The 15,839-nt window shown below is 25.7% G+C and overlaps 1 protein-coding gene across 9 annotated transcripts; it reads left to right on the plus strand.

Annotated features, from left to right (window-relative positions):
• Window positions 1-1,683: 1,683 nt before the first annotated feature.
• LOC107165995 (ATP-binding cassette sub-family C member 4-like) lies at window positions 1,684-14,354 on the plus strand. Of its 9 annotated transcripts, XM_089222912.1 has the most exons (27): window positions 1,688-2,837; window positions 2,938-3,021; window positions 4,333-4,443; window positions 4,514-4,648; window positions 6,066-6,276; window positions 7,519-7,738; window positions 8,164-8,320; window positions 8,408-8,546; window positions 9,692-9,802; window positions 9,897-10,184; window positions 10,443-10,607; window positions 10,678-10,799; window positions 10,864-10,961; window positions 11,023-11,108; window positions 11,198-11,589; window positions 11,675-11,958; window positions 12,030-12,109; window positions 12,178-12,328; window positions 12,422-12,528; window positions 12,640-12,763; window positions 12,835-13,005; window positions 13,089-13,216; window positions 13,275-13,302; window positions 13,375-13,520; window positions 13,607-13,779; window positions 13,861-14,101; window positions 14,201-14,354. In XM_089222912.1, exons 1-27 carry the CDS (start codon window positions 2,830-2,832, stop codon window positions 14,216-14,218), a joined length of 3,978 nt encoding a protein of 1,325 aa, XP_089079038.1. In that variant the 5' UTR covers window positions 1,688-2,829; the 3' UTR covers window positions 14,219-14,354. The 9 variants fall into 9 exon arrangements, with proteins under 9 accessions (XP_089079040.1, XP_089079038.1, XP_015369954.2 ...); XM_015514468.2 differs by having other exon boundaries at window positions 1,690-2,837; window positions 13,275-13,520; XM_089222914.1 differs by lacking the exon at window positions 14,201-14,354 and having other exon boundaries at window positions 1,684-2,837; window positions 13,275-13,520; window positions 13,866-14,007.
• Window positions 14,355-15,839: the final 1,485 nt, after the last annotated feature.

Raw genomic sequence — 15,839 nt, forward strand, 5'->3', positions numbered from 1 at the left:
ATATTTTTTGATATTAAGTGTTTACGATAAACGATTATTGGTGCACTAAATTTAAAAAAAATGTTGATTATCTATCTTGACTTGTTAAAGTTATAAACGTATTTATTGGCTCTATAACATTTGTACATACATTCGTACCTACATTTATAATTTATTACAACAATTTAAAAAATAATATTTAAATCTCATCGGAAATTTTATCTAACATTATATAAACTGTATGTAAATATAGTTTTTCGAAAATTCAATGTTATGAATTTTTACCTGACCGTATAAAACTATACAAAGTATCCGCATTGTTTAAGGTTTAACGAATATTTCAACAAGTACAAAGAGATATTTTACCATTTCAAACGTTGTTCGAGCTTTATCATTTCGTCAATCCGCTTAGGTTTGTGTAATTATTATTATTTATTTAGGAGTCGGACGTTTGAGCATGTGTGGTGAAAATATTATATCAGATTATGAGAACGATAAAAAAATATTTAACTTAGTTCATATGCAATATGCATAGATGTAATTATAATATATTGTATTAGAATTTTAGCACTTTATATAATTTTAACAAAATTTAGTACTTACATATACTGTTCAGTAAAGATAAACTTTAAACGTACGGCTCAAGTTAATCTAGTTAACGTTTAATCAAATCAACACTACTTACATATACCTAATACGTATAATAAATGTAACTTTTAATTCTTCTAATTAATAGAAGCCTTGCACGATGCTTTAAATTATCTTAAATTCAGTAAAAACATGTTTTGAAAACGATTAAGGTGGTCACGGATATATAAGATCTATCATTGATTAATGATTATTATACTAGATGATCATGAAAGGAGTTGCACGTGACAAAATTATTAGCCACTCGTTGATTTACCCCTTCGTTATATTATTTTATATACCTATAAGATGCACATACCTTAAACACAATTGTTTTGCTCAAATTTAAAATACCTACAAGTATCAAAATATATATACTATCACAACAACCATTACCTATCTACTAGGTATTATTCACAGTACCCGTGAAAACTCCATCAAAATCAGTTAATTGTATCGAATCCTTTCTCAGATGACCATTTTGTATAATTGTAATAATAGATGTGTTAAATTTGAATTCAATGATATTATTTGAATTTTATATTATTTTCGGTTATTCTTTTTAGAATTACAACAAAATAAGGAATCGTGAGATGAAAAATCTCTAGTTTATAGCCTTGCGGGTAAATAGCATCCATTTGATTCATTTTCGTTAAAATACGAACTTCAAATGATCACAAAAAATTATTATGACTTTCCAGCAATCTTTTTTGCTTGTCGAAGGTAGAAAAACTAATGACGAATCTTGTATTAAGTTTGCAATGTAAATAAAAATTTTGTTTTATAAATGTCTAACTCATAAACAGTTCAAAATTCTAACTTTAGACGTTTCTATGTTTTTTCGATTTTATTAATTAATAAATAATCGTATATTTTTTATTCTGCATTATTTTTTGTTTGATGTTGTTCTTCTTTTGTATTTTGTCAATCATTGTACCTATTTTGTTTTGCTGTATTTTATTTTTTTTTCACTTTTCGCTTTCTGTTTTAAACATCTTTAAATACTTTAATCTTTTTTTATTTATAGTGTTTTAACCAATAATCATACTATACTATATGGCAAACAATATATATAATTTTGTCAGTGGCCTGTATAAGTAATATTTAATTTGGAAAAAATAGCATTACCTACGTGTTTTATGGAACTATGAAATTGACAAAATATTTAATGCATAAACACGCATTGATCATTGATATAATGCCAATAAAAAATATTTGATTAGAACAAATGTTTACGACGACAAAACTCGAACTGAACATCTAAAGATATATCATTGGACGTCGATTTTACTGATTTAAGATTATTTAACAGGAAATGCGGGTAGGGGTTATTTAAACTTTGTCCGATAATATAATACAAATTACCTAACTACTTATAATCTGTTATATTTATATAAAAACCACGTTGGTGTAAAAATCTTAAAATAAAATTTCAAACTCATACTTGATTTTCAAAAACCCTAAAATGATCTAAAAACTAAAAAATCCCAAAAATACAAAATAAATTGTTTTATTCTCATTCATAAGTACATAAAACAAATTTGTTACCAGACAAGCATCGCACAGTAAGCTTTGGAAAACAATGCAAAGTGCATCGAAATCCCAGTCCTAGTTATTTGTTATAGAGATACACCAATATCTAAAATTTATTTTCTCAAAAATTAATTATGCGTGAAAATTCCCATTTTTTAAAATTTATTTTTCCCGGTGCTTTTGAAAACTACTGGGGATTTCAAAATTTGACCTCCCCCGCCAATGCATCAACTAGATTCACTTTTCAACCGGAAAAGCTACTGAAGTTGAAAATCGAAGCAATTATATTTATTTATTACAATTGTAAACAACGATTTTAGTTGACTTTGGTATAAATATATGCTTAAATGAAGAATGGAACGAGGTGAGAATTATCTATTCATATATAATCAGTCTTTATTATTATAGTAGGTACTCTGAAGTCTGAATGATGGATACTGATTAGATATTTCAAATCACACTGCAGGTTATACGAAATAGGAAAAATCATTGCGTTTTATTTTCAGTTACCTACTTGACAATCGACGTGTGTGTATACTAATAATACATTGTAATAGAAATATTTTTTTTTTTTTAATATCTATACGAGGAAATACATTTTATGATTAATAAATATTAGTTTCACATGATTACTAACTAAATAATCATAAGCAGTCATAATACGAATTCCTCGACCGTACTATATACATTATGTACAGGTAAATTATCAAATGTATTTAAATATTATGTTTATATTATTATAATAAATTAATAAGTAAAAACCAACTCAATTCATATTTGTTTGTTTTATTATTTAAGAGAAACATCGAAGGTATATAGTAAAGTAGAACGTCCTCAGAACCCAAGACGTAGTGCAAATATTTTTGAAATCATCACATATAGGTAAATAAATTAAAATAATATGTTTACTTGTATATATTTCGTTAAAATATGATTGTATTTGAAAAATATGGTATGACAGAATATACTGATTGGTAAAAGTTAAACAAAAAATGTCTTGTTATGAGAAGTGGTTAAATTAATAAATATTTTATATCTGAAATGGTTCCGATTAAACAAAATTATACATTGCTTAACTATATTATATCTGTTACGAAAACAGGAAAACATTGTTAGTCCATCCATCTCCCATAAATTATAATGCTAAGAGCTAATCCTATACATTAATTCTAAATATAGTTAGAAAGAGATAACCTCACTCTAAATTTTAAAATATTTAAAATGTTTATTAAAATTAATTATGCTACGCATTAATATCCAATTTTTAAACTTTAAATGCTAAAAAAAGTTATAAGAATTACGAACATCTTTATTTTTTAATTACAGAAACTGTAATTTTTAGTTTTTTTAAACTGATATTTAAAAAATGTGGAAAAACGTCGAATTAAATTTTTTATATTAATTAATTTCAATTATAAATATCCATTACAGTGACTTATTTATAATTTACTGTACAGCAGAGCGTCACCCACTTATCCATTAAAAAAAGAACAAAAGTGTTTATTATCAAACTACGTCGGTATAATAAATTATTTAATATTGTCAATTATCTACTAAATGAGTGTACATATAGATAATACAAGTCTACAAAACAGCCATTAATCCTGTTAAATACGTTTTTTAAGATACACCTTAAATACGCCTATAAATGAGCTAGATAAATATCCCAAAATATATTTTAGTTAAAATATATAATACAAGTGTTAATTATATACTATAATTTTAAAGTTTGAACAGAAAATACTGATAGTAATAGTAAAAGTAATCGTAATATGTTATATAGTACCTAGGTACTAATAAATTCAACATTAGTCCTATTTAGATGTAAATTATTTTATATATATATTACGAGTTATGACGATCATTACTTTTATATTATACTACATATAAGATTTATTATATATTATGTTCATTATATTTATAGAAATTTAATGGTTTTTAATAATTTTCTCAAATGTATTATGTATTCTACTTTTAATTTTAAAATTATATTATATTTGTATGCTAATATTACCACTAACAATAAGATATTTATCTGAATTCATAGATATGTACAAAGTGATGAATTTAATGTTTACCTTTATTTTCTAAATCAATAACTGTGATTTGAAAAAATAATACATGATTACAAAAAAATATATACATTTATTTATAATGATACTGATGTTCAAAATTATTATATGATTTATTTAGTTGGATGTCAAATCTATTTAAAATAAGACAGCACAGAGATTTAATTGAAACAGATTTGTATACGGCATTAGATGATCACACATCATCATCATTAGGCGATCAATTAGAAAAGTTTGAAATTTATTTATTTCTTTTTATCTTACTTTGAACTAAATTGGTATTTATTTTGGCACATATTTAGGACATGGAGATCAGAGTTAGATAATGCATATTTAGTGAAACGAAAGCCGACATTATTGAGAGCTTTGATCCGAATGTTTGGTGCTAAATATATGTTTTTCGGGATTATAACTTGCATGCTCGAAATGATTTTCAAGTAAGAATTAAATTATTTTTTCAATTATTTTTATAACATTTAGATTGAATAAACTAAAACGTTTAAAATCTATATTTTAGTAAATCTGATTTCTAGCCAAAAATGTAGCGTCCAATATAATGGGGACAAATATTGATTTACTATACATTAATTAATTGTTTTGAATACAATTCTGCATATTTTAGTCACCTTACATAGTATTATGAAAAATCCAAACTGAATTGATAATTATATTATAACTTTTCTTACAGTAGGTGTGGCTTCAGATACATGGTTGGGAGGTGGCCATGCCATTATTTTCAGAAAATATTTGGTATTAAAATATGTTTTCTCTTGCTATTTTTTTTATAACACCATATATTTTTTCAAAGAAATACGAGCTTTGTTGGGGATGCGATCCCCTATTTTAACCAGAGGTAAAATAACCAAAGTTTATTAGTTAGAAAAAAATACTATGATTAGAATAATAATATATAATATTACACTATTCATTTTTAAATAAAACTTAAAAATCATTTAATTCATAATTGCCAAGTACTTAACTTATACATTAGAATAATTCCATATTTTCAACTTTAAAATAACTTGCAAATTTTCGTGATTTTGATTCTGATTCAAAATTTGAACTTTAAATGCTTGTAAGAAAATAATTACAAAATGAATCAGTATGACGAACATTTGAAAATTATTTTGTAATTTAAAGTTTACAAAATTTTCAATTTTTATAGCTAAAGATAGAAATTTAAAACAAGGTTTCTCGTAAGTAAACAGTAGTTAATATTTTAAACAAATTAGCTAAAAAAAATATGTAAATATATTATTTTTTTTTAATAGACATTTTATTCGTTTAAACTTGGATAAAACTAAATAGTTAGGTAAACGAAGTATAACGATATTAGTATTATTTCGTTATAATTAAAAAAAAATTATTTGTACGTATATTATACATTTAATTATATGCAAAGATATTTTTAATATAAGCTTCTACCTACCATGCTCATAGGCAGGTTAGTTCGATTGAAAGGAGAGAAGTTCCATGGTGCTATTTTATTCTGGTATGCTCTTAGGAATCTCCCAAAAAAACAAAATTAATTCACTTATTCGTTGCAGAAGGAGTTAATCCATGTTAATCATTACAAATAATATTGTATTTTTATGTTATTTGTTGATTCATAATATTATAGTTGTTACTAAGCCTAAAATATGTTTGAAATAGCTTTTGATCATTAAAGTTTCAAATTCATAATTCATACTCGCCGAATAATGTAACTATGTATACTACCGTTTTATATGACCGTATTTATTGTTGGTTAGGCATATTATTTAATCGTATATATTTTATTGATATAATAATAATTTAAATACAAAAACATTTTGTTTTATTTTATATTTTAAAGTACTTACACCATTATTTCAGAATATTTCAACCTATATTACTTGGTGAACTATTGGAATATTTCAATCACGACAATCTCAAAAACTCTAATATAAGATATGCATATTTATGCGCATCTGGTTTATTGATCAGCTTATTTATAACAACAATTATACAATATTCAACGGACCAGGAAATCTCGAATCAAGTGATGAAAATGCGAGTTGCTTGCTCTTCTCTAATTTACAGAAAGGTAAACCTAAAATGTTCCTGATGGTGCACTCAAAAACTCAAAATTTAAGATTCTCAATCGGTTTCAAAAGTGTCAGGAAAAACAAGAAAACATTTTCTAACGCAAACCAATTTTCAGAAAATAAAATTAATTTTTATAAAACTTAAAAATGCTAACTTAAAAGCAAACAAACGTAGGGACTTGAAATTTTAAATATATAGTAACATTTTTGAAATGCAATCATTACATTCAAATCGAATACAGTAAAATTACACTATCCTGTCCGAGGACCGAAGGGACGATGTACAAACATCCACCACCGAAATGCTGATCTACTTTTTATAACTAATACTACAAATCTTAATAAAAGATTTTGTACACATTCTTTTATCTTAAACAAACAAAAAAGTGTGCAGGAAATTTATGTTGTATATAATATATATAGACATGAGATAAATTTTTCGATTTATTATATTTTTATAAATTATTAAATTTGATTATTTTGATAAAATGATAGTTACTCATTTAATAAACATGACAATTTAATAAAAAGTTCTTCAAAAATTGTTCTTAAAGCAATTTAAATTGCTTTTTTTATAAGAGTTTGAATTTCTAAAGTTGATTCAATTAGTTCAGTTAAAAATAAAATAAAATTAAACTTATAGGCCCGTAATATTTAAATTTCTATTAAGATAACATTATGTATGTTTAAGTTATGTTTTATATAAACAGTACTAATAAAAATGTAATACACGAACCCATACTTATTTTTGGGGTCAAAATTAATCTTTTTTCAATGTTAGAGGGGCTGTATGGCATAAGCGCCAAAGGTACAAAATTAACATATCATTCACGCCAAAATTAATATTTTATATAATTAGTTATTTTATATTTCTGACTTATAAAAAATTAAAAAATTATATTATGTTAAAAAAATGTTCAATAATAAATTGTTAAAATATAATATTCATACAAATAAATATAAATTTAATAATTCCGTTAGTTCAAAATTTAATATCTGTTATTTAATTTCTATTCAACGTGACACACGGGTACTTAGGATTTTGGCACTTGTGTACGATATACGATTTTGGCGCTTTTTTACAATATGAATTTTTTTTTCTTATCTCATTTTGGCGTTTATGTCTTTCACTGGTTAGAGGGAGTTCACCTCTCGAAAGGGTAAGGTAATCATTATAGCTACTTCAGTATGCTATAGAGAGTTAAAAATCAAAATAGATTTATATCATTGTTTTTACTTAGGTATTATATCTAAATACTAAAATTCTTGATGAAAACACTGTTGGCCAAATGATAAATTTGATATCAAATGACGTAAATCAATTCGACGTAGCATTAAAATTACATTATTTATGGATTGGACCTCTGCAAACCATATTGGTTACATATTTATTGTGGCGAGAAATTGGAGTGTCATCATTAATTGGAATAGCTACCCTTTTATTTTTTATTCCGTTACAAGGTTAGTTATATTAAAGTTTAAGGTCTACAAATTATTTGTAATCAGTGAACTAAATACATTTATTTGAGAGCAACATTCATAATAAATATTGTATTACTTATTTTCTATATTGTAGTAAGAGAGGTAGTGAGGTGTGCTAAGTACTTCCCCCCCCCAAAAAAAAAAATTTAATTAAAAAATCATATGTTTTAGTTTTATTTTTATTATCTATGAAAGTTATTGTAAGATAAAATATAAAGTCGTATAACCTGTACAGAAACTTAAACTTAAAATAAAACTTCGATATCATTAAACAAAACTTATGGTAGACCCATGTTAAACCAACTCTGTGTAAACACGTTATCAGCTCATCACAATATCTTCACCCCCCCCCCCCCCCCCCACAAAAAAAAAAAATAGTTGCTAACTGACGTGTTGAATTTTAGGTTGGATGGGAAAAAAAACGTCTAAAATTCATTTAAAGACGGTTAAGAAGACCGATGAGAGAATACGTCTAATGAATGAAATCATTTTGGGAATAAAAGTGATCAAAATGTATACGTGGGAAAAACCTTTTATTAAACTTATAGAATATATGAGAAAGTATGTCATCCAATAGAATAATTTTTCACATTTAGTACGTGCATGATAATGTTAAATAATATACATTGAATACATATTAAATTGTAGAATAGAAGTTAAACAAATTAAAGGATCGGCATTTATTGGATTTATTTCTTTATCGTTCAAAGTATTTCAGACCAGATTTCAATTATTTGTCAGTATCATGTCGTATGTCTTATTTGGGAACCTCATATCTGTGCGCAAAGTAAATATACAGTTAAGACTTTAAGAGTCTTCTTACAAACGTAAAACAAATTTACCTTCAACAAAACCAATTCTATGTTTTTGCTTCTTAAAATGAATGATGGAGTAAAATCAATTATCAAACATATGAGAGTACGAATATTATACCAATTTATGTTTGAAACTTATCATGTTGGAATTGTTAAATATTTTAATTTTTAAGTGGCCTAGTCACGGGTTTTCAAATTTTTTGCTATATTATAACATTTTAAATTAAAGTTTTTTATGTTAATCACACTCTTAATTTATGCATTGAACCAAAAATAATGCAAAAATTAAATAAACCGTGTAATATTCAAACTCTTATATAATAGGATTATAAATAAAATTTGGAAAATCAATCAAACAAAATTTAATCTTCTGATTAATTTAAAACATAGTTTTATTGTTATTATTTTCTTATTTATAACTAGCATGGAAATCAAAAAATCATAATACGACCCTCGACATCGCATAGGACCCAATGCTGTGGAGAACAATAAAATGATAGTTTTTTTGAAGTCAACAGGCATCTATAACTTAATTTAATAATTTGCAATTGTTTTCCTCCTTTTTTTGTTTTTTTCTTCCTTTTTATATACCTAAATACTAAGAAACTATACTCTTATGCCAAATACCTCTTAAAAAAAAAAAAAAAAATAAATATTGTTAAAATCTTAAATCTTGTAAACCTACCATAATTTATTGTAACTTATGGCCATGTAGCTTCCAGGTTTTATTTGATCAATAGGTAAGAAAAAAAATCATAAAAAACCGACTTTGATAAATACAAAATATTTGTTCATAGTTCTATACATAAAATCAATCTTATATCAAAGTATTCATCAGAAAACTGGGTCTGTTGAACACACATTTAGAATAGTGAACGTTTGAAAGACGAAAACAACACTATTAGTGCAATCTTCGTAACAACGTACTATACTATTTGACATTATAACTTTTCTACAAAGAACTAAGCTTTACAACCTTATATAATGTATCAATGTATCTTTATTTATGTTTATGTTAGCCTATAACCTTAGTTGTTGAGGCTTAAATAAATAAATAAATATACTATTTGATCATCGATTTATGTTTAACTAACATATGTTTAGTATATTCTTATAGGTTTATGTTCTTACATCAATATATAATATATTGCATTTTTCAATGGCAGTACTATTTTCTTATGAATTGTTAAAAATTGGTGAAATTATGGTATCCATTAAACGCATCGAGGTTATTATAAAATAATTATATTTAATTATTTCAAAATATCAGTAATGAATAATGTTTCATAATTAATGAATATTTGAAAAAAAATTTTGTTTAGAACTTCTTATTACTTGAGGAAAAATATCAAATTGAAAAATGTTGTACAAAATCTGACACATCAGTGGAAAATGATGTTATTCAATCATTAATTTCTTATGATAAAAAAATAAACTGCACTGAGGATTTTGAAAATAAATCTGGACTTGATTATGATAATAGTATAGTAATTTTAAATGCCACTGCAAAATGGGCAGACAGTCAAAATAGTAACACATTGGAAAAAATTAATTTAACCATTAGAACTGGACGATTGCTTACAGTTATTGGATCAGTGGGATCTGGAAAGGTTGAGATACAAAATATTAAACTATTTAAATTAGCTACAATTATTAAATATACTATACTATATTTTGAAGATTCTTTCACTGTCATAATCAAAATATTTATCAATTTAGAATTTAGAAAAAAGTTGATTTAAACGTTACTATTCTACAATGTTAACTCATAATATGTCAAATGTAAAATACCAAAATAGAATTTAAAAATCTTTGAACTGTTTTGTGAGACCATAAATCATAATTAGCAATTATAACATTCTATATAGAGTTCATTAATACAAGCAATTTTAAGAGAATTACCCATATGCGAAGGTAAAATTTCTGTGCAAGGTGTAGTGTCTTATGCACCTCAGGAACCATGGTTATTTGCTGGGACCGTTCAACAAAATATTTTATTTGGATCACAAATGGACAAAGAACGTTTCAAAAAAGTAAATACATACAGATAACATTATATGCCTAATAAAAGCTTAATGAATAACTGATATGGTTTTTAAATAGATTATTGATATATGTGCCCTTAAAAGCGATCTCGAACAATTTCCACTTGGAGATGAAACAATAGTGGGAGAAAGAGGAATGGCCTTAAGCGGGGGACAAAAAGCTAGAATTAGTTTAGCAAGGCAAATATAAACTAGACGATTAACCATAATTTTCTGTTTAATAATTCTAAATGTCATGTTTCAGAGCGGTGTATAAACAAGCAGATATTTATTTACTGGATGATCCACTTTCAGCTGTTGATGTTAGAGTTGGCAAGCATTTATTTGAAAAATGCATTTTAGGTATACATACAAATTTTTAATCTTATAAACAATATAAACTTATGTTGAATTAAATTAATAGACTTCCTTAACACAAAAACATGTATTCTGATTACGCATCAAGTACAATATTTATCTGGTGTTGATCATATTGTTTTAATGGATAATGTAAGTATAAGTGTGCTTTATATTTTGCGTTATTGGATAATATAATAGTGTATTAACCTTAAATCTATGTTTTCTACTTTTATTTGTAGGGAAGTATAGTAACTGAAGGATCTTATCAAGATCTAAAAGCTTCCAACTTTGACTTTGCTAAATTACTTAGATCTTCAGATGGAAGAAATATTGAAAATGAAATTGAAACTAACAGTATAAATAGCAATAGCAGTGACACATATTTGGTTTCATCTCTCAATGGATCCAACAACAGTATTATATCGTCCAAACATGAAAATCAAATTACTGTTGAACAAGACTCAAAACCTAACAAAATATTAGCACTCCATTCTTATGAATACAATTCCAAAACTATGCTTATATCGTACATTTTGTCGAGTGGTAGTACACTTAACATTTTGTATTGTATATTTACGTACATTTTTACTCAAGTACTTGCTACAAGTGGAGATTTTTGGCTTAGCATTTGGTACTATTTATACGATTATACATCAACTATAAATTGGTGGAAATATAATTTTAAGTATTATGTGTATTGTGTATACTAATTTCAGGGTAAACCAGGAAGTATATGAATATCATAAATCATTAAATACATCTTACAGTAATAATATATCAATGCCTCAAGATTCATATGGTGAAACATTGTTGTTGTCGAATTTCCAACAACATTATATAATGATCTATGTCGTATTAATGGTTTCTCTGATAGTATCAATTATCATCAGGTCTGCTATATTTGTCAAAATGACTACAAAAGCTTCAATAAATTTACACAATCAAATGTTCAATTCCATTATAAGAACAACCTTAACTTTTTTCAATATAAATTCTTCAGGTATGATATTACCCATATGATTTACATAATATTTTATAAAATATATTTTTTTGTTTTATGGTTTTATGCAGGACAGGTATTAAATCGCTTTTCTAGAGACATGGGTGCTGTAGATAAAATATTACCAATAATTTTCATGGATTCTATTCAAGTAATTATTTTTATTTACGTTAAACATAGAATTATTTGCATTTATTGATCATTTTTTTTTTTTAATAGATTGTTTTGTTCATTATGGGAAATGTATTTATTGTTGCAATAACTAATATTTATCTTTTGATACCGACATTTTTCGTGGGAATTATTATTTACAAATTAAGATATTTGTATTTCAAAACATCTCAAAATGTTAAAAGGTTAGAAGGAGAAAGTAAGTGACGTATTTAAATTATAAATCAATGTATACCAAATATATTTATTTTATTTTAAATTAAAAATAATATTTATTTATAACTACACACAGCACGAAGTCCTGTATTAGCTCATATGAATGCATCATTACAAGGTTTAACAACAATAAGAGCATTTAAAGTAGAGGATATTTTATCTAAAGAATTCGATAAACATCAAGTAGGTAACTTAAAATCTTTATACAACGATGTTAACATTACAATTTTTTGAGTGGTTCGGATATATTTTTATGGAATTCATATAAAAAATATTTGTGCTATATTCATTTAGGATTTACATACTTCTGCATCCTATTTGAATGCGTGTTTGAATCATGGACTTGGGTTTTGGTTGGATATAATCTGTATTATATATACTGGTATTGTAATATCCAGCTTTTTAGTAATCGGCAACAGTAAGATAAGAACTAAAAACAACCAAGCAAATTATTACTATGTTATTTAAGGAGATTTATTATAATTTTAGAGGCATTTGGTGGAACTGTTGGTATAGCCCTTACACAAGTGACATCCTTACTGGGTAGGATCCAATTTGGAGTAAAACAATCAACAGCTTTAGAAAACCAAATGGTAGCTGTTGAAAGAATATTAAAATATACACATTTACCACTAGAAGATACTCTCCGAGCTACTGCTAGTAAAATTTGAAAATAATTATTTAAATTATTTATTTTTTGTCCAACGATTGCTTAATATTTAAAATATTATTTTGTTTTTAAGCAAAAGCGCGACCAACAGGATGGCCTGATTCGGGGAAAATCGTATTCAAGCATTTTAATTTACGTTACAGCCCAAATTCATCATATGTATTAAAAGATATAAATATTCAAATTCAGTCAATGGAAAAAGTAGGTGATAAATGTAATATTTTAAATGGTAAATGATGATTGTTTTACACTTTTATAGGTGGGTATAGTTGGTAGAACCGGTGCAGGTAAATCATCCTTTATCGGAGCATTATTTAGATTAGCTTTGAATGAAGGTAAAATCATCATTGATGGTATAGATATACATGAATTGGAACTCAAAGAATTAAGATCTAAGTTTTCCATTATTCCACAAGAACCAGTATTGTTTTCTGGTACTATGCGAACAAACTTAGATCCATTTGATGAATACCCGGATCATGCCCTTTGGGATGCTCTAGAAGGAGTATATTTTTTTTATTAATTTAGCTTAAAAAATAAATTTTTAAATTATTTAAAGATTTGGCGATAATAATTAATTTTATATTATAGGTAGAACTCAAAAATTTTGTTGAAGACTTACCTGACGGTCTTAACTCAAAAATATCCGCGAGTGGTTCGAATTTCAGTGTTGGTCAAAGACAATTAATTTGTTTGGCTAGAGCAATCGTACAACAAAATAAGATCCTGATATTGGATGAGGCCACCGCCAATGTCGATCCTATGTAATAAAAGTGTTTAAAACTACAATTAATTTGTAATTCAAAAATATTTAACCATCACTTAAATTTTATTATTTTTTAAAGGACAGATAAGTTGATTCAAAATACGATTAGGAATAAATTTAGATTTTGCACAGTACTAACAATTGCTCATCGTTTAAATACTATTATGGACTCTGACAGAATACTTGTTATGGATTTTGGGAAAATAATTGAATTTGACCATCCATGTAATTTGTTGAAAAACACTGATGGATTTTTCTACAAAATGGTAAAACAGACGGGAAAAGATACAGCTTATTTTTTGCATAGTGTGGCTTCAAAGGTATCACAAAATACATTTAATATTCTTATTTTATCAATAATAAACCTCATGGTATTTTAAAATTTTATAATTTAAATATTTTTATCATATTTTGTTTAGAGTTTTAAAGCGACCTAATCTCCAGTTGATGAAGAAACATTTTAGAAATTAAATTATTAATGAATTGGTTTAAATAAAACTTTATTAATCAGAATTATATAATGTCTATACTCTATATAGTATTATAGTTATGGAACAATTTTTTTTCTTCAAATTTTTCAGGTTATTAGCTTATTTTATTACCTTTCTCTACAACTAACCAAAATAAATACTAAATAACCGATGAATGGTGCATGTAAAAAATCAGTTTTCAGCAAAGGGAATATGGCCCTTGACAAAATCGTTTTTCTGTCTCTGGACGGTATATGAGTCATACAAGTTCCTGTTACCTGTAAATTATGGTACGTGTCCATAGTTATACGGATAGTGTTGAAATAGCGATGGACCTAAGTACAGGTGCGTCCCTGAGAGGGTCGATGAGGGCGATCGCCGCATATGTGACTTGAAATTTGAATAATTATTAATTATTTTATAGGAAAAGTACAACCAAGATTAAATATGCTACCAGTAACCTCTTTATAATTGAATTTCTAATATTTATCATTATTTCTGCTAGAAAAGTATCATCAGGTACAAAAATAAAAATCGGGTAAGTCATGGATGTCACTTTGCTGTACAGTTGGTTACAAGTGGGTTACTGAAATGGATGGAACTAAATTTGAATCCAATGATATTATATCATAGTACCTATACGAAAAACGATTCTGAGTGGAGACGGTTTATCTGTCTAGGATATATTATAGATTATTAGACATTTTCAAATCTTGGATTTAAGAAGAAAAATTTTTATGAATTTCTACCTTAAAATGATTTGCAAATTTTCGTGATTTTTACGTATGTTGACAAAATTAAAATTTGAATACTTGTAAAAAAAAATCATGCTTATGTATTTTTAATATTTTTCAATTGTTATTGTTCCAATGTGCATTGTATTAAATTTTCAAGCTTTTCTACCCAACAAATACATTTTTATCGATATTTATAAAATAAAAAACTAAAAAAGTTGAAAAATTAGTCAGTAAACAGCTCAAAACAAATCTAAATATTTTGAAAATGGTATCAAATATATAAAATGCCTATTAAAACATTCATTGAACATTTCAAGTATCTGCGGTCATTTGTTTTAGAGTTATACCAAAATAAGAAAATCGCTAAATGTGAAATCCAGTGAAAATCCAATGTTGTAAAAATTTAAATTTCAAACGCTCATAAAAATTTATTTTGAATTTCCTGTTTTTTATTATAAAGATTGACAAACTTATAAGGAATCTTGTATTAAATTTTCAAATCTTAGATTTAAAAAGAAAATTTTTTATGAATTTCTAGCTTAAAATAATTTGCGAATTTTTGTGATTTTTACGTATTTTGTCAAAATTCAAACTTTGAAAGCTTATAAAAATTGTGACTATGAATTTTTTTTTATTTTTCAACTGCTATTGTAACAATATCAATATTTTAAGAGCCTTGTATTGAATTTTCAAGCTTTTCTACCCAACAAATACATTTTTATCGATATTAATTTAAAAAAAAACTAATAATGGTTGATAATTGCAAATACCTATGAATAGTACAACTTAAGTTTAAAATTGCATGGGTGGATAGAATATACTTAAATGAACATTTGGTGAACATTTCATGT

This window comes from Diuraphis noxia, unplaced genomic scaffold (assembly GCF_037042655.1).
Source record: "Diuraphis noxia isolate RWA-SAM2 unplaced genomic scaffold, SU_Dnox_SAM2 contig0003, whole genome shotgun sequence".
In the NCBI taxonomy this organism is placed as follows: domain Eukaryota; kingdom Metazoa; phylum Arthropoda; class Insecta; order Hemiptera; family Aphididae; genus Diuraphis; species Diuraphis noxia.

Excerpts from the sequence above, each read along its gene's own strand:
- LOC107165995 (XM_015514468.2), top strand. Across the intron at positions 7,739-8,163 it reads ATTTTTTATTCCGTTACAAG|GTTGGATGGGAAAAAAAACG; the intron begins GTTAGTTATATT and ends GTTGAATTTTAG. Across the intron at positions 12,529-12,639 it reads AAGAATTCGATAAACATCAA|GATTTACATACTTCTGCATC; the intron begins GTAGGTAACTTA and ends ATATTCATTTAG.